This window comes from Clupea harengus, unplaced genomic scaffold (assembly GCF_900700415.2).
Source record: "Clupea harengus unplaced genomic scaffold, Ch_v2.0.2, whole genome shotgun sequence".
In the NCBI taxonomy this organism is placed as follows: Eukaryota; Metazoa; Chordata; class Actinopteri; order Clupeiformes; family Clupeidae; genus Clupea; species Clupea harengus.
Window position 1 is genome coordinate 186,253 of NW_024879572.1, and position 19,798 is coordinate 206,050.

Sequence of the window (19,798 nt, forward strand, 5' to 3'; positions counted from 1 at the left end):
TAACGACCTATTGTTTTTTTTTTGTTTTCTTCAGTATAGAACTGGGTTTTGAATGTCAGAGGAAACCAAAACCTTTTATTTCCTGATTCAACAACATCTTGACAGTGTGTGTAAAAAATTTGAAGCAGATTGGTAAAAGAGTATTATTATTGACCTGTTCAGATTGTGTTTCCTTCTCTTCTCTGAAGAGTATTTTTACAAATATTTCTTGAAGGTTTTCACAATGAAATCAATAAAAATGAAATTTTTACCAAATTTCAAAGTTCAATTTATACAATTCATCTTAACATTCCATTTTGTCATTACCGAAACGACTACCAAAACTTTACCATATGTTTTGGTAGTGTGACTGTTTTGGTAGTGACTGTTTCGGTAGTGACAATTCTAGCTAACTTTGAGCATAAATAAATAATTCTAGCAAGTACATGGCTAGCAAACAAATCTTTGAAGAGGTGTACACACAAACAAACATAATACTTTGCATAAACCCCCAAAAAGTTTACTTAATTGAAGAAAAATATGTGTTCGGTAGTGACCATTCTTAAGGTTACACACTGATTTTCAGACTTTGGAACACAGTTATATGAAAAGTATGGGATCTAGCTACTTACCATTCAGCCATGAGGGACAGGGATGCAGTATCACTGCCTGGTTATAAATCTAGGGGTGTGGCTAAAAACCAGGCTCAGCCAATGGACTAAAACTCCTGTGTTTCGGTAGTGACATGAAAACTATGGACATGATTTTTTGAGCATAGTTTATTTTTTTTTTTAATTAAACCCACAATAAATCTAAATCTTCTAAGTTCTGTTTAAACTCAATCATAAAGATCTTTGAAATTAGATCATTGAAAAAAATCCAAAAAATGCAAAAAGTGTTATTTACAGAAATTGAAATTTAGATGTCAGAGTTGGGGACAACTACTTCCCAATAGAAAGTACCCTATGAATGATGATTTTGTATATATTTAGCTTATCCCTATCTCATTTAATGTTTTGGGTTTAAATAGACCATAACATATTCTTAGTAAATATCTATTTCTGAATACTTAATTGTTTTGTAAAAAGTTGTTATTGTTGTGGGACCACACTTTGCACCAATTCGGTAGAATGGCCCATATATATATATATATGTATATTTAATTCAGACATTTTTATGCCAAAATCTGAAGCAACACCGCCCTGGGATAATGCACAGGGGCACGTCACAAGCCTCACATAGCCATATAGTGGATGACTTGCAGATTCGGCACTTCCTCCTCCCCTTGGTGGCTTTCAGGTGTGGATCATTGGAGAGTGCACAGGCTTCTATTGGGACAAGGTCCGTGGTTGTGGCTCACCCAACAGCTGCCTCGTTGGATGCCTGCTCCTTCCCAACTTTACCCAGCTAAGCAGCTGGGCAATCCTGAATTTCTTCTGGGTGAGGGCTTTCTGGTTCTTCATGTCTGCCATCTCCTTGTGGATGAGGAAGCTGTTCACCACCACAAGAACTTCAGGTACCAGCGTCTTGTTTTCCGGGTAACAGAGAAATATTTGATGATAGCATCAGAGAGGTCCACCCCCCCCCCCCCCCCCCCCCAAAATGCTCTTGTTGTACTGCTTGACCGGATCGGCACAGGAAAGTCCCTCCTGGACCAGCTACCATCGGGGTTGCGGACACGGCGCTGCACACACTGCCCACTGTTCGCGTTGTGTATCGATGAACACATTGTAAGGTCACGTGTGTCCTTTCACTTTGCATAAAACAAGGAGCCCTCACGTATCCAGCGCATTTCCCCTCTGGCAGCCTTCTTGCCCAGCGAATTGTCTGTTGTCCGTGGAAACCCCACACGGTTCTTCCGGATGGTCCCACAGGCCCCAAAGCGCAGCTGGTGTAGATGGCTGAAAAGCTTGGTGCTGGTGTAGAAGTTGTCTACATAAACATGGTACCCCATGCCAAGATAGGGCACCTTGAGCAGGTTATCGACTGCGTCAAAAGTTAGTCCATTGCCACTCGGAGACGGCGCCTTTCCCTTGTAAATGGTGAAGTCACACGTGTAACCACTCTGGCTGTCGACCAGGACAAACAGCTTGTAGCCCCACTTGGTGGGCTTGCCCTTCATGTACTGCTTCATCCCGATCCTTGCCTTTGTGGCTACCATGCGCTCATCCACTGACAGGTTCTCATGTGGGTGGTAGTGTGCCCTGCAGGCCGTGAGGATGTCCTCGTGAAGAGGCTTCAGGCGGAAAAGGCCATCATACCCAGGCTGACCACAGAGCTGGTCATTTACCACATCAGCAGCTGGGTCACTCATGTGTAGATTTGCTGTGATGGCCTCATACCTGTAGTCTTTCATGCCTTTCAGCACAATGCTCAAATAGTTGCACATCTCAGATGGCTTCACTTCTTTCCACCGCATCTTTGCACCCTCCACAATCTTCCGGGCAGCATATTTATTTGTGTTGATACACAGCGTCGAAATGGCATGGTTTGTGAAAAACAGCCCGAAGATTTCCTGGGGGCTGTATGATTTCTGTGAATCAAGCTGTGGTCCACGCGTCCTCTTAGGGCAGAACGGAAACTGTGGGGGGCACACATCCTCCTCAGCACCATCATGCCATCTATCCACCGGTGGGGCAGGTCTGGTGGGGGCCTTTGAAGGGGGCGGCAATGGTATGGGTGCTGTTGCTGTCTTGGAGGATGACTTCACTCTCCTTTTGGCCCTCGTCTGCCTTGCAGGAATCTGTGAAGGGCACACGTTCTCCTCAGAACCACCAGCATGCCCTCTATCCCTCAGTGGGGCAGGTCTCCTCCTCTTTGAAGGAAGCAGCCATGGTGTGGATGTTGTTGCTGTCTTGGAGGATGGCCTCACTCTCAATTAAATCAATTGGCAAATATTATACAAACAAGCCAGCGAAAATAAAACTACAGATTACTGAGTAAGCATAACTGAACATCTCCAAAACAACTTTGTAAAATAACAAAACACAATATGCAACTAAAAATAATATATATGCAACATGGGGTTGGTTTATTCCTTCCTGCTATGGGGTGGGGTTAGGTGCTAATTGCTCAGTTGTCTGTGAGACAAAATAGAGTATATATCTAGATGTCTGGGTTACAGAGTCTGATAATACATCCTAATGAGGATACTCTAAGGTTGATGGGATGAGATCAGGGACAAAGGGTGAAGACGGGGTTTTTGATAGGAGGAATGAGGCTGGTTTATCGAGGTGCGAATGGGTCAGGTGCGTGTCCGTAAATCAAAGATTATAGACAAGAGTATATTCTGTTCCATCAGTCATATGAGCATTTCTTACTATGTAAACAACACTATTAGTTCTATTATATAACTACACTATTACTATGTAAACAGCAAACAAATAAGACCAGGAAAACGTCAATTTAAAATAAGCGATGCGTGATGAAGGCTGCATCCACCCACATAACATAAGTAGCTCAGCCAGCTTGCTAGCATTCGTGCTTTTTATGAGCATTTCTTACTATGTAAACAACACTATTAGTTATATTATATTACTACTATTATAACACTATAACAACACTATTACTATGTAAACAGCAAATAAATAAGACCAGGAAAACATCAATATAAAATAAGCAATGCGTGTTGAAGGCTGCATCCACCCACATAACATAAGTAGCTCAGCCAGCTTGCTAGCATTCATGCTTTTTAGTCAGATAATACTTGGTAATAATATCGTGGAAACATACCAAAATGCATGCTCATAGTAGTAAATCCATATATGTACTTACATGTCAAGGACACGATCAATGCGATCTTCCCAATCCAACTCATCAAGGGAATCAATACTTGCCCCATCGGAATTATCATCTGCCCAGTCAAGGCTTCCAACATCGTCTTCTTCGCTGTCTTCAAACATGAACTCTAAAGCTTGTTCGGTGGTATATTTCTTCATTTTTGAATGAAGGAATAGTCAACAATATAGACAACAATATAAAATATTAAATAATATAAACTATAGGACTATAATATAAACTACGATCTGAACTCGTATGAAACTCGTATTTGGTCTGTCGTGTCACTTGTCTGCCGGCTGTCAGAGTAAAGAGAGCAATGAGCTGCGTCATTACGCACGGGCCATAAATCTGGTTCAGTCGGTTACGCATTATCAAATCAGACCTTTACATTACTCAACGACAGGCAAATGAGGTACCTTTTTAAACCTGAGAATGGGTACTATTGGATAAAATAAGTGTCAATCAGTTTCTAGTAACTTGATAGGAGGAATAGCCATTTTCGTAAAACCAGCAGTGATACCAAAGTTAGGTAGCGGTGTGTAGTACAAATGAAAATGAATGAAGAACAAGGAATGAAATATAACAACACAGTTTCGTAGAGTACATATATGGCTTTTATTATTAAGGTATGTTTCAGAAAAAAAAATGTTTGTCTTGACCGCGAGCAGTTGAGGGGAATTCGAACACTTTGCTAAAAACGTGAGGGAGGGGGGTCCGCGAGGCGCAGACACCCCTTGGTGAACAAACAGGTTAAGCTTATAGCCTGAAAGGTTGCCAAGTGTCTCAAGGAGATCTAGAAGTGCGTGGAGAGACCTATCTGGATCTGCAACATAGAACAAAATATCATCGGCATATAATGCTATTTTATGCTCTTTCCCGTTTACATCAATTCCATGGATATCATCATTTTCTCTTATAGCTTGTGCTAATGGTTCAATGTAAAGTGCAAAAAGGGTTGGGGAAAGAGGGCACCCCTGACGAGTGGACCTTTCCAGATTGATGCGAATGGTAAATCGACCGTTTATTTTAATTCTTGCTGTTGGGGCAGAATATAAGGTTCTAAAAATATCAATTACATTTTTAATGAAGCCAAACCGTTCCAGGACCAAAAACAGATATTACCAACTGACACAATCAAAAGCTTTCTCGGCATCAAGACTAATTAACGCTGGATCCATTTTACTTTCTCTAATATTTTGTATTATATGAAGTGATTGCCTGGTATTATCTTGTGTTTGGCGCCCCCTAACAAATCCTGTTTGGTCATTGTCAATCATTCAGGAATAAAGGAATCTAATCTCTTAGATATAATAGATGAATAAAGTTTATAATCCTGATTTAGAATTGAGATTGGCCTGTAGGAGCTACACAACATTTTATCCTTTCCCTCTTTTGGGATGACAGAAATAATTGCCTCATTCCATGACGGAGGGATCGAGTCCAGTTGAAAGATCTTAAGATAACTGGAATCAGGTGTTGTCCAAATGTTTTTTTACCATTCAGCATGTAGGCCGTCTGTTCCTGGGGTTGTATTATTTTGTAATTTATGCAACGCATCCTCTAGTTCTTTCCTCGAAATCACTGAGGTTAAACAGCTATTTTGATAGTCACCGATTGAGGGCAGGTCCAATGAGTTTAAAAATGTTTTTATATTCTCTTTACAATCTTGTTTTGTTTGGGAGTACAGCCTCCTGTAGTATGTTTGGAATGCAGCATCAATTTCATCCAGATTGTTATACGTTTGTTCTGTTCTTGTGTCCAGAATCTTATAAACTGATCGTGAAATCTGTTTTTTCCGTATTTGCTTTGCCAATAACTTTGTAGCTCTGGGACCTACTTCATAATATGATTGTTTTAAGGATTCATATTTTTTGTCTAACTCCTCTTTATAGAAATTTGATATGATTTTTGATTTCTTTAATTTCACACATTATCTGTTCGCTTCGATTCTCACTGTGCATTTTTTCTAGTTCTCCCAGTTTTCTTTTCAAGTTGATTCAGTCTATTTTCTTTTGCCTTCTTCATAGCTGCGCTAAGAGATATCAATTTGCTACTGACAACAGCCTTTAAAGTGTCAAGAGCTGCATCTCAAAGCCGGTGAGATTAAATTCCTGAAAAAACAGTGGGTGGGAGAGGCATTCGAATCAACCTATACATCTAAAAATAGAGGAGTAGGTATTCTAATAAGAAAATCCTTACCTTTCCACTCAGAACACTCTGACCCAGAGGGTAGATATTTAATAGTCTTGTGTGAAATCCATGGAGATAAATATACACTAATAAATATCTACTCTCCCCGTCAGCTAACATGAAGTATCTTAGAAATATTCAATCAATAATCAATAGTATATCAGCAGGAAGAATTATTTTTGCCAGAGGTTTAAATCAAGTCTTTAAAGAACATGATAGTTCTAACTTTAAGAGGAAGCCTAATGTTCCCAAGGAACTTCTTGAATTCCTTGCATTAAATGACCTAACAGATGTGTGGCGACAAATGCATTTAAGACCATAAAGATTATAACTATAAAGATTAATCACATTATTCTCATGCACAAAACAGCTATAGCTGCTTAGATTACATCTTCGTATCCAAAGAAGTAACTTCTAAAATACATGACATAGTTATATCAGATCACGCGGCAGTTACTTGCACTATGTGCCCCCCATCAAATAAGTTACTGCATAGAATCTGGAGGATGAATAGAAAACATCTGAAAGATGAGGAGTTTAATAAATACGTAATAAAAAACATTAACCCTTTGTTGCCAGCCCCTAAAATGACCGATTTAGGGTGCTTTCAATTAAAGCAGTGATGTAAGAACACTTTGTAACATATATCAATGTGTGATATCTCATTTTAAAGCTAATAGTAAGGAGTACAACACAGCACACAGTTTTTTCATTTTTCAAAGATTTGTTTTAATTAAAAATATTTATGCACATTTTTATTAATTATTCACATAAATTATGTACAATTTCTCATCTGAAGAGCTAAGTATACATATTTATTAAAACATTTCAACTACAATTCAAAACATACTCAATCAGCCATATCTTCCTAAAAATTCAGCTTGATCTGAGCAAAACCTCAAATATTACAGCCCAATATCTGGCGTCCTCCACATTATGTACATTTCAAAATTCCAGTAAAATTCAGTGTGATAAAATATGTCCAGTTTGTAGCGAAGGGAGAGCGTGGTCACCCCACATGGATTTGAACCTTGGTCTACAGGGTGCCAAAACATGCACTCTGACTGCCATACCAATGAGCCAGGCTCCATAGTGTGGCAGTCAGAGCACACACTCATCTGTAGTGACGGCACTTCGTCACACTGCCCTCCACTTCGGGAAGTGCACCCTTGCGCTTCTTGCACATAGGCATTCCTCGCGCATCCACCAACCGTACTTCTCCCATCCAGAGTGCCCCCCCACACACACACACACACACACAAGTGCTTCACCCATCTATGGGGCCCACTCACACAGGGGTCAACTTACCTGGGGGTCCCTCATACAGTGTTACGGCCACGCCTCCGATGACCTCTAGGGAAGCCATCCCACCTCTGACATCATTTGTAGCAAACAGAGAGCATAGTCAACTCACCTGGCCTGGCTACAGGGTGCCAAACATTCACTCTGACTGCAATACCAAAGAGCCAGGCTCTAGAACCGGATTGATTCGGAGGGAGGGAGGGCGGGAGAGATAAAGAGAGAGAGAGGGGAGAGAGAGAGAGAGTGAGAGACTATGCTCTCTGTTCGCTACAAATGGTGTCAGAGGTGGGATGGCTTGCCGTGAGGTTATCGGAGGCGTGCCCGTAAAACTGTATGAGGGGAACATGGGCTTTGGGCAAGGTCTACCATGTCACGGGATCGGCTCATAGCCCTGATGGCCATGATACATGTAGTGGACCCCAGTGCTGAGGATGGAAATGATAAGCTGAGAAAAGTCAGAACTTTCCTTGACCTTTTCAAGGAGCGCTGCAAAGCTCTGCATCAGCCCTTTCAAAATGTGTCCGTTGATGAACGAATGGTGAAGAGTAAGCCCAGATCTCGAATTTGTCAATATATAAAAAGGTACAACTCTCCTGGCTTGTAGGCCTCTTGGCCCTTTCCCTCTTGGTCTCACACCTCTCCCTCTCGCTGGTCTTGGGTTGGCTGCCAGATTTTCAGGAGCACCCTCATCGCTGCTCTCCTCGTGGCTAATATTGCCATTACCTAAGCTGAAAATCAATTGATCAGAAAAAGGAACAGTTCATTTATATATTATTGTACAGAAGTGAAATTACAAGCACACAAAACCTTGAAGTCTCAAATCAACAACGAAATATTGACAGAACTACACAAACTAACTACACTAAAACCATAAGTTACCGTCAAAATTGTTCATGAATTAGGTTAGAAAATTATCTTGGAAAATAAATACTCCTTTATCTTTTCTTCTAAATTTCTTGTAAGTCCCTGCTTGCTTATGCCTTTAAAACGCATAAATGAAAACCCAGTAACATGTTGTTTGCTATTAGTACAAGGTGCGTACTACAGCTTTGCGGTAAACAAAACACACGTGAATATTCGCCCTCAAATGTCTTATAAATCTACAAATCTAGCCAAGTTGATAGCCGAACACAAAACTAAATACAAAGGTTTGATAAAGTTTATTATTTACTCTGAGAAACAAATGAGGAAAGCATGCATTGCAGTGACTACTTGTTGGGTGTGTGTATTTACGATGAAACGTACCTTGTGATAGAAACGGAGTGGGAGTACTTTTCTCCGGCGCTTTCTCCTTCCAATCCTTGGTAAAATTCAAACTTTTCTCCACTAGAAATCCATCCAATACCACTGTGTACATTGCTTTCTTGGTCACTCATCATTCATTAGAAATGCTGCCTCTGCTTGTCCTGAAAATAGCTGTTGATCACTGAGGTGTCGCTTACTTGCGGACCCCATGTTTGTTTTTCTAACCTCAAAGTCACGTAACTCGCGTAGCTTGATTTGACAAGCTCTGTGGGACTAACCAATCAATAAGATGGATTTAAAAAGCATGCAATCTGATTGGATAGGTCTTGAGGCTTTTATAAAAAAAAAATATGTTATTTTCCGTTGTCATGGCACCAAAACGTCATCGTTCCGAAAGGAACGATATTAACACGGGGCGGCACCAAAGGGTTAATGAATTCATAACAATAAATGTTACTGATAGTAAGGAAAAGCCACCTGTTCATATTATATGGGATGCTTTTAAAGAATATATTAAGGGGATCATTATCTCCTTTTCGTCTAGAAAGAACACAGAATTAAATCAAAAAGTTATACAATTAGAGACCGATATCAGTCGAGCAGAACACCGGCATAAGAAATCTTGTCTAAAGTACGATATGGAACACTTGCAAAGATTGAAGCTAGAATATGACCAGCTGCTGCTAGAAAAAGCTAATAATGTTAGGTATAACAAATTAAGCTATACATCATCAAAAAAGACCGGGAAGCAGTTGTCCGCATTGGTAAAAAAGATGTCTAAAAGAGAGACTATTATACTAAAAGATCCAGTGAACAATTCTGTGATTAGGGATAACAAATTTATTAACCAAAATGTTGCTTCTTTTTATGCAAAACTATAAAAATCAGTTAATAGTAAAAAGTAGGGATGCACCGATACCACTTTTTTACAAACCGATACGAGTATGAGTATTTTTATTCGTGTACTTGCCGATACCGAGTACCGATACCGATACTTCTTAGATTTGGTCTCCATGAAAGTGCAATTAATTTGGAGGCAGATTTTATTTTATCCTCTGCAGATTATGTCAAGCCTATAGTACAAAATTAACAGAAGGCTATCCCAGGCCAAAAATAAACAGAGCTTTCTGGTTTTAACACACAAAAACAGACAAATATAGACAATATCATCACATGAGACAAAATGCAAACATAACCAGATAAAGGCAATTCAATTTGCTGCATAGTTAACAACACAGTCTGCTTAACAAAAAGTGAACAGAACTATTACTAGATTAGCACAAGAGCACATTTCAGTTACAAAAGGATCAGAAGAATCTCCTGCTCAAGTACACAAACAATCACTTAACCTATGTGGCACAGTCTTTCTCTCTACCTCTCTCTCTGTGTGTGCGTGCGCGTTTTTTTCTTTTGCAAGACGTCAGTTAAGATTGGTTGCTTCGGTCTTGCGCCACTAGCATCAGTGAACGCTGTGTACTAAGCACTATGGTGTGTCTTCAGATGTTTAATCAAATTGCTTCTGTTAAACAAAGTACTTTCCTTTCCGCCCCTCCACACCGTAGCAGTGCGGATCTTACACTGTGCCTTACTCCTGTCGTCGTCATTTATCTTAAAATGAGCCCAAATCGCCGTTAAGGCAGCTCAACGGAATTGCTAATCGCTAACGAGATGCTAGCAGCTAAATTTAGCAAAACCTGTATACTGAAATACTTTGACACTATGACAAACTTTCCTAACACAGTCAAACATCAAGCAAATGCAACACAAGATGGCAAATAAGCTACTTACTAGTCTGGCAGAGAGTGGTAGGACAGGTAGGACAATAAATCACATTTTGTGTCAGCATAGCCCAGCCAGTTTGATGCAGTGAAATACTGATGAGTGGTATCGGTGCTTGGTATCGGCAATTCAAAACGTGTACGAGTACGAGTATTTTAACGAAGTATCGGCACCGATACCGATACTGGTATCGGTATCGGTGCATCCCTAGTAAAAAGCTATCAGAGCAACACAAAGGTCTTCTGGCCAAAGATATTTCCTTGTTGGAAATCGAAAAGGCAATTGACAGCTTCCCAAAAGGCAAGGCTCCAGGGATGGATGGGCTACCAACCGAGTTTTATTCAACATTCTGGTCCCAAATAAATATTCTCTTCCTGGAAGTCATAAAATACTCTACTACAAATGAAACCGTGCCACCCTCAATGTACAATACCATTATCAATGTTATTCATAAAGCCAGGTAAAGAGTGCATTAAACCTTCTGATTTCAGACCAATAAGTCTGATTAATGCAGATAATAAAATAATTACAAAAGTTATAAATAATAGAATTACTGAAATACTTCAATCAATTATTCATTTTAATCAAACCGGGTTTATTAAAGATAGACAGTTAAAAACTAACGTTAGAACTTGTATATCTCTAACACAATTTGCTACAAAAGCCTTGGCTGTAGAGCCGTTGGCTCAGAAAATACGCCAATCAGACAAGATAAGTGGGATTAACATCGGAGGGGAATGCTATGAACTCGGTTTGTATGCTGATGATTTGATGTTGTATCTGACTAATATAGAAAAATCTATTCCATATCTGATGACATTTATTGAGCAGTATTCAAAAATATCCGGTTACAAAATGAATATGGACAAGACAGAACTTTTATCAACAACAGGGCTCTAACCCAAAACTGAGAACTTATTAAAATACAATTTTAAATTGCAAAAGGAAAGGATTAAATACCTAGGGTGTTGTATCAGTTTAGATAAAACAAAACTATATAAAGACAATTTCTCTCCATTAATAAAGGATAGTCTAGATAAATGGAAAGACTTACCAATGAATTAAATAGGCAGAATTAATTTGCTTAAAATGATATGGCTCCCAAAATGTCTGTTCATCTTTCATAAAATACCAATGACCCTTCCTAAAAAGTTTTTTAGTTGAATGTCACTTTTTCTTTTGAATGTATACATTTGAAGACTCCTGTTTCGCATTGTAGTGTGGACAGGAGAAACGGTGGATTTCAGATACGCTAATGTTCGGTTGCCATGGCACTGGGGGTAGCTTGCAGGGCAGGAGTGGCGTAACCATGACAACAATTGTCATTTCAACGTGTTAGTGCGGATGGCAAACATTCTGAAAACAAAATGAAAACGGTAGTGTGGACGGAGATTGTATTTATTGCGAGTATTAGTATGTACCCGGGTTAGTGTAGACAGGGCTTAAGTTTGCTGTAACCTCGTGAACCAAAAGCTCTCATTCTAATTCTAATTCTAATTCTAACTCATCATCCATGGTGGCAGGAACACACAAGCCCATTCTCCCGTCTTTTAGCAGCGCGCTAATTACACTAGAGGGCGGTGAATGGGGAGATGTCTGAGGCACTTTGAGTAGAAAACATTTATAAATCCAGATTGGATCTAAACGACTCTAGAGCCTTCACCCACGTAAAATGTGTAACCTTGACTGAACTAACCAGTGTAACATTGACTGATTGACTGAATCTGAGTGTAATATTTTATGATTATTGTTATAGTGTGTAATAATAATTATTAATTGTAAAATTAATCTCATGACTGACCCTGAGCTCTAACCTCATTGTCTTTAAGGATCCGTCTCACAGCTGAATGGTGAGACCCCTCCTTCATCACACACACACACACAAATACACATAAACAGACACACATACATGCACAGACAGACACACACACACACACACACACATGCACACACACATACATACATACATACATACATACATACATACATACACACAAATACATGCACACACAGACACAGAGTCAAACACACACACACACACACACACACACACACATACATACATACATACACACACATACATGCACACACAGACACAGAGTCAAACACACACACATACATGCACACACAGAGGTACAGGCACACAAACATACATGCACACACACACACACTCACACACATGCACACACACACACACACATACATACATACATACATACACACACATACATGCACACACAGACACAGAGTCAAACACACACACACATACACACACACACATACATGCACACACAGAGGTACAAACACACAAACATACATGCACACACACACACAAACACACACACACACACATACATACATGCACACACAGACACAGAGTCAAACACACACACACACACACACACTCATGCACACCCTAAGACACAGACAGTTGTCTGACCCCTTTGACCACTATGATTCCCTTAAGTGTGTGGGCAAGCCCCCCTCAACACCCGCATAGTGGGGGGAGAGGACGCCCCTGTGGGGGCGTGGCCATGGCAGGCCAGCCTTCACAACATAGGCCGCCACTTCTGCGGCGGGTCCCTCATCAACAAGGACTGGGTGATGACTGCAGCGCACTGCTTCCCAAGGTGAGACTCAAGGCGCTCTTGCGGGTATTTTGGCCCAACACGCTCACCGTAGCTCCGTAACTCTACCGCACAGCATCATGGGTACCGCTTTAAGAAACATTATGCAGGATTTTAGGTATCACTTTACTGAACCTTCAAAAGACGCACACACACACGCACAACATAACATAATTTAACATAGTCTTGTCATGGCAGATGTCATATCAGTTTCTACTGATGTAACAGCATCATTTTACCTTAATCACTGGCATGACTGTATGGTGCTATGACAGCTTAATGACATGTCATGGCATATAAAATTCGGGAAGATGTCATGCCAATTACCGGTAATATAAACTCACTCTGGCTACGTGCACTAGCATATAAACTCACTGCTGTGGCTACGTGCACTAGCATATAAACTCACTGCTGTGGCTACGTGCACTAGCATATAAACTCACAGCACTAATCTGAAGATGAAATTCCTAAATTAATTCCTGAAGAGGAGATTCAATTCAATTCAATTTTATTTATATAGCGCCATAACTATACAATTGTCTCAAGACGCTTTACAGAGCCCAGAGCCTGAGCCTGATGCATCTCTAGAGATGCCCGTGTGTGTGTGTGTGTGTGTGTGTGTATTTGTGTCAGTGTGTGTGTGTGTGTGAGTGTGTGTGTGTCAGTGTGTGTGTGTGTGTGTGTCTGTGTATGGCCTCCAGCCTCACAGCCCCATACCTTGAGAGACGTGCTGGCGACAGACACAAGCACCTATGTGTTTTAACTTATTGTCCACCTCCCACGTTACAAGTGAAGCGTGCGTGCGTGTGTGCGTGCGTGTACCTACAGTTACAGGTGACGTGTGTCTCTTCCTCTCTCTGTGCAGCACCAGCACCTCCAGGCTGGTCGTCTACCTGGGGAGGCAGAATCAGGAGGGCAACAACTCCAACGAGATTTCCAGGACCGTCTCTCAGATCATCAGACATCCCAAGTACAACAGAAGGACCAGTGATAACGACATCGCCCTCCTCCGCCTCTCATCCTCCGTCAACTTCACTAACTTCATCCGCCCCATCTGCTTGGCAGCAGCCGACAGCACCTTCAACCGGGGCACCAACAGCTGGGTGACAGGCTGGGGCACCATCAATGAGACAGGAGGTGAACACACACTTACACGCACTCACACGCACACACACACGCGCACGCACACACACACACACACACTCACACGCACACTCACACGCACACACACACGTGCACACACACACTCACACTCACACTCTCACTCTCACTCTCACTCTCACTTGCGCACGCGCACATACACACACTCACACTCTCACTCTCACTCTCACACACGCACGCACGCACGCACGCACACACGCACGCACGCACGCACACACACACACACACTCACTCACTCACTCACTCACACTCTCACTCTCACACACACACACACACACACACTTTAAAAATTAACCTGATTGTCTCCTGTCTCTCCTAGTGTCCCTCCCCTCACCACAGACCCTTCAGGAAGTGGATGTGCCGGTGACGGGGAACAGGAACTGTTTCTGCCAGTACAACCCGAGAGGCAGGACCATCACTGACAACATGATCTGTGCTGGGAGGGACGAGGGGGGCAAGGACTCCTGCCAGGTGATCATGTGACTATTTACTAGGGATGGGTATCGTTTGGGTTTTTTCCGATATCGGTGCTAAAACGATACTTTTAAAACGATACCGGTGCCTAAACGGTGCCTGAACCGATACTTAAAAAAAAAGCACAAAACGATGATTGACGACATTAAAGAAAGGATTTTTTTATTGCCAAGGCAAAATTTCTTCTTCAAATTGAACAATATATTAACTGTTTAAAGTATACTATAAATATAAATAAATACAGAACACTTGGCTTCAAACTACAGCTTCAAACGTTTTAACTTTAAACTATGAACAATATATTAACTGTTAACAACAGTTTACAGTATACTTAAATAAATATAAATAAATACAAAACACAGACACACTCTGTACACACACTACAGCTTCATACTTCAGTAATTGTTTTGCAGAAATATGAGCATATTTGCCTTCGGAGTCAAAAATGTATTATTTTGTTTGCATTTATTTCATGAAATTTCACCATTTTCTGATTTGTTTATACCTATCTTTTCTATCTTGTTTATACTTAATCTTGTTATTTGAACCCACTGGGTACGTGAACTTGTACTGCCCCTTTAAGAGACTAGGTTTAGTTTTGCTGGCATCTCCGTTTAGTCTTCAGTCTGCGGTTGCTGATCTGCCTTTGACTCTTGCCTTCTATCCCCCCTTTACACGCAATTGTTTTGTTGCATTTGCTGCACGTTGCGTTGTTTGAATCTTTTTGTGCGAAATACAGCCACACTTTTGACCGTTTACCTTTCGCCATTTTCTCTGTTAAATTGATGGCTAGCTCTGTTTGTGCTTGCTCTGTGAAATGCTGCCTGCTCTTCGCTGTGATAAGACTGTTGCTATGTATTCACCAATGAGCGTGAGCGACACAGGCCAACGTTTACATTGGGAGATGGGGCAGTTTTAAATGTGCCCCACAAAATCAGCCTAGCAGCGGAAAAAATTATTCATTCAGACAGTGTTGCATATGAACGCGTTCATTGAACGAAAGTTCATGAACTCGTTCATAATTTTGGTAAACGTGAACTGAACGTACTGTAATACTGCCTGATGAACGATACTGTGAACGCGTTCATTCTGGTGTCTGTGAACGGCACGTTCACTCTTTTTAATTTCGTTCAATAAGGTGCCAGATTCCTAGAGACATCCAGGCGAAAAACACACCGTTAACAGTCCTGCTGTATCCAGGGTTGCCCAACCAGTCAATCGCTGCGTGAGCTTTTTTTCTACTGTCTATGCCTGGCAAGTGTGAGAGCGCCGAAGTTGCGTAGAGGCCGAGAGCGGTATTGCAGACAGATAGAGATTTCAATCTGGCAACGGCAGCCACCAGTGTCGAAAAATTATAACTCGCAACATATTGAAAATAAGTACTGAACTAGTTAATTTTTTGAAAACTGTGAACTTAGTTCAACATTTTGAATAATGAACTATGAACTGAACTAGTTCATGTAGAAAGTGAACTTTCCCAACACTGCATACAGATCGAACTCAGACAGATCTACGCCACTAATGTCACTGCTCGTTAGCTATCGCTAGTTTTGTACTGTTTTGGAACCAGCCCCCGTGTTTCATGCTGCAGCCTGAAATAATTCCCGTTGATGAGACAACATTTTACGTGAGTTTTGTTCATTTAGCTGCATGATTTGTTGCTGTTATTTATTTCAAAACGATACTTTTAAAACGATACCGGTGCCTAAACGGTGCCTGAACCGATACTTAAAAAAAAAGCACAAAACGATGATTGACGACATTAAAGAAAGGATTTTTTTATTGCCAAGGCAAAATTTCTTCTTCAAATTGAACAATATATTAACTGTTTAAAGTATACTATGAATATAAATAAATACAGAACACTTGGCTTCAAACTACAGCTTCAAACGTTTTAACTTTAAACTATGAACAATATATTAACTGTTAACAACAGTTTACAGTATACTTAAATAAATATAAATAAATACAAAACACAGACACACTCTGTACACACACTACAGCTTCATACTTCAGTAATTGTTTTGCAGAAATATGAGCATATTTGCCTTCGGAGTCAAAAATGTATTATTTTGTTTGCATTTATTTCATGAAATTTCACCATTTTCTGATTTGTTTATACCTATCTTTTCTATCTTGTTTATACTTAATCTTGTTATTTGAACCCACTGGGTACGTGAACTTGTACTGCCCCTTTAAGAGACTAGGTTTAGTTTTGCTGGCATCTCCGTTTAGTCTTCAGTCTGCGGTTGCTGATCTGCCTTTGACTCTTGCCTTCTATCCCCCCTTTACACGCAATTGTTTTGTTGCATTTGCTGCACGTTGCGTTGTTTGAATCTTTTTGTGCGAAATACAGCCACACTTTTGACCGTTTACCTTTCGCCATTTTCTCTGTTAAATTGATGGCTAGCTCTGTTTGTGCTTGCTCTGTGAAATGCTGCGTTCATTCTGGTGTCTGTGAACGGCATGTTCACTCTTTTTAATTTCGTTCAATAAGGTGCCAGATTCCTAGAGACATCCAGGCGAAAAACACACCGTTAACAGTCCTGCTGTATCCAGGGTTGCCCAACCAGTCAATCGCTGCGTGAGCTTTTTTTCTACTGTCTATGCCTGGCAAGTGTGAGAGCGCCGAAGTTGCGTAGAGGCCGAGAGCGGTATTGCAGACAGATAGAGATTTCAATCTGGCAACGGCAGCAACCAGTGTCACACCGCCACATTCAATGTTTTGCACTTTGAATGTTGCACTTTCAAGTTCAACCTTAATTTCCTACCTCAGCCAGCAACAAGTGTTAAAGCAACAAATGGGGGAAGGATTTTCCTTTAATGCAAATGTAAATCCTGGTTGGATAAGGATTCAAAATTGGATATGAAGATGAAATCTGACACATAGTTTCAGGGTTAAACTAATACAATAATTACTGTCTGTGGTTCTATATGGGCTGTGGAAATAATTTAGAAAAATTATAACTCGCAACATATTGAAAAAAAGTACTGAACTAGTTAATTTTTTGAAACTGTGAACTTAGTTCAACATTTTGAATAATGAACTATGAACTGAACTAGTTCATGTAGAAAGTGAACTTTCCCAACACTGCATACAGATCGAACTCAGACAGATCTACGCCACTAACGTCACTGCTCGTTAGCTATCGCTAGTTTTGTACTGTTTTGGAACCAGCCCCCGTGTTTCATGCTGCAGCCTGAAATAATTCCCGTTGATAAGACAACATTTTACGTAAGTTTTGTTCATTTAGCTGCATGATTTGTTGCTGTTATTTATTTCAATCGGCTCAGGCACCGAAAGGAAGCACCGAAAGGAAGCACCGAAAGGAAGCACCGAAAGGAAGCACAGAAATCTGTGTTGCATTTCGGTCTGGGTAGGTACCGGTTGTATAGGAACTGGTGCCATATTGGACCGGTTCTCGGTACCCAACCCTACTATTTACTCCTGTCAGGTGATCATGTGACTATTTACCTCTGTCAGGTGGTCATGTGACTATTTACTCCTGTCAGGTGATCATGTGACTATTTACTCTGTCAAGTGGTCATGTGACTATTTACTCTGTCAAGTGGTCATGTGACTATTTACTCCTGTCAGGTGATAATGTGACTATTTACCCCTGTCAGGTGATCATGTGACTATTTACCTCTGTCAGGTGGTCATGTGACTATTCAATTACATTTTATTTATATAGGAACAAAACATTACATTTGTCTCAAGGTGATTTATAGAGCCCAGGGCCTGAGCCCCCTTGGAGAAGACAGGAATAAAAACTCTGTTATTCAGGAAGAAACCTTAAGCAGTCAGGTGATCATGTGTTTACCTGTGTCAGGTGATCATGTAAGGGTTTACTTGTGTCAGGTGATCATGTGTTTACCTGTGTCAGGTGATCATGTGTTTACCTGTGTCAGGTGATCAAGTGACTGTTTCTGAGATTATGGGATGGTAACACCAGTCTGTTCTGACCCATCTCTCAGGACGATTCTGGCGGTCCGATGGTGAGTAAGCAGGGTTCTGTGTGGGTCCAGGCGGGTGTTGTGAGCTTCGGCATCGGCTGCGCCCGGGCCCAGGTCCCAGGAGTGTATGCACGCGTCTCTCAGTACCAGAGCTGGATCAACACCCAGATCACCAGCGACCAGCCGGGCTTTGTGACCTTCACCTCCACCGGGACTGATGCAGACCTGAGTGCCACCTGCACCGGCCTGCCTGCTGTCATCACCCCCGCCACCACCCCTGCCAACACCACACCGGCAGGTAAGTCACACCACCACAACCACCACCACCACCAATCCAGTCTACTTTGTTTGTGTGTGTGTGTGTCCTACCTGTGGGTGTGTGTGTGTGTCTACCTGTGTGTGTGTGTGTGTGTGTGTCCTACCTGTGGGTGTGTGTGTGTGTCTACCTGTGTGTGTGTGTGTGTGTGTGTGTGTGTGTCTAACTTGTGCATGTGTGTGTGTGTGTGACCTACCTGTGGGTGTGTGTGTTTGTCTACCTATGTGTGTGTGTGTGTGTGTGTCTAACTTGTGCACGTGTGTGTGTGTGTGTGACCTACCTGTGGGTGTGTGTGTTTGTCTACCTATGTGTGTGTGTGTGTGTGTGTGTGTCTAACTTGTGCACGTGTGTGTGTGTGTGACCTACCTGTGGGTGTGTGTGTGTGTCTACCTATGTGTGTGTGTGTGTGTGTGTGTGTGTGTGTGTCTAACTTGTGCACGTGTGTGTGTGTGACCTGTGTTTGTCTACCTGTGTGTGTGTGTGTGTGTGTGTGTGTGTGTGTGTGTGTGTGTGTGTGTGTGTGTGTGTGTGTGTGTCATTTCAATTGTCATTTCAACGTGTTAGTGTGGATGGCAAACATTCTGAAAACAAAATGAAAACGGTAGTGTGGACGGAGATTGTATTTATTGCGAGTATTAGTATGTACCCGGGTTAGTGTAGACAGGGCTTAAGTTTGCTGTAACCTCGTGAACCAAAAGCTCTCATTCTAATTCTAATTCTAACTCATCATCCATGGTGGCAGGAACACACAAGCCCATTCTCCCGTCTTTTAGCAGCGCGCTAATTACACTAGAGGGCGGTGAATGGGGAGATGTCTGAGGCACTTTGAGTAGAAAACATTTATAAATCCAGATTGGATCTAAACGACTCTAGGGCCTTCACCCACGTAAAATGTGTAACCTTGACTGAACTAACCAGTGTAACATTGACTGATTGACTGAATCTGAGTGTAATATTTTATGATTATTGTTATAGTGTGTAATAATAA

At 41.3% G+C, this 19,798-nt stretch overlaps 1 protein-coding gene across 1 annotated transcript; it reads left to right on the forward strand.

Annotated features, from left to right (window-relative positions):
- Positions 1–9,877: 9,877 nt before the first annotated feature.
- LOC122128964 (serine protease 27-like) lies at positions 9,878–19,629 on the forward strand (the record flags this gene model as incomplete). The annotated part of the gene is made up of 7 exons (XM_042704017.1): positions 9,878–9,893; positions 12,102–12,125; positions 12,743–12,905; positions 13,768–14,039; positions 14,383–14,534; positions 18,516–18,792; positions 19,553–19,629. Coding segments are annotated over 7 exons (981 nt in total), but the record flags the coding sequence as incomplete, so codon positions are not given.
- Positions 19,630–19,798: the final 169 nt, after the last annotated feature.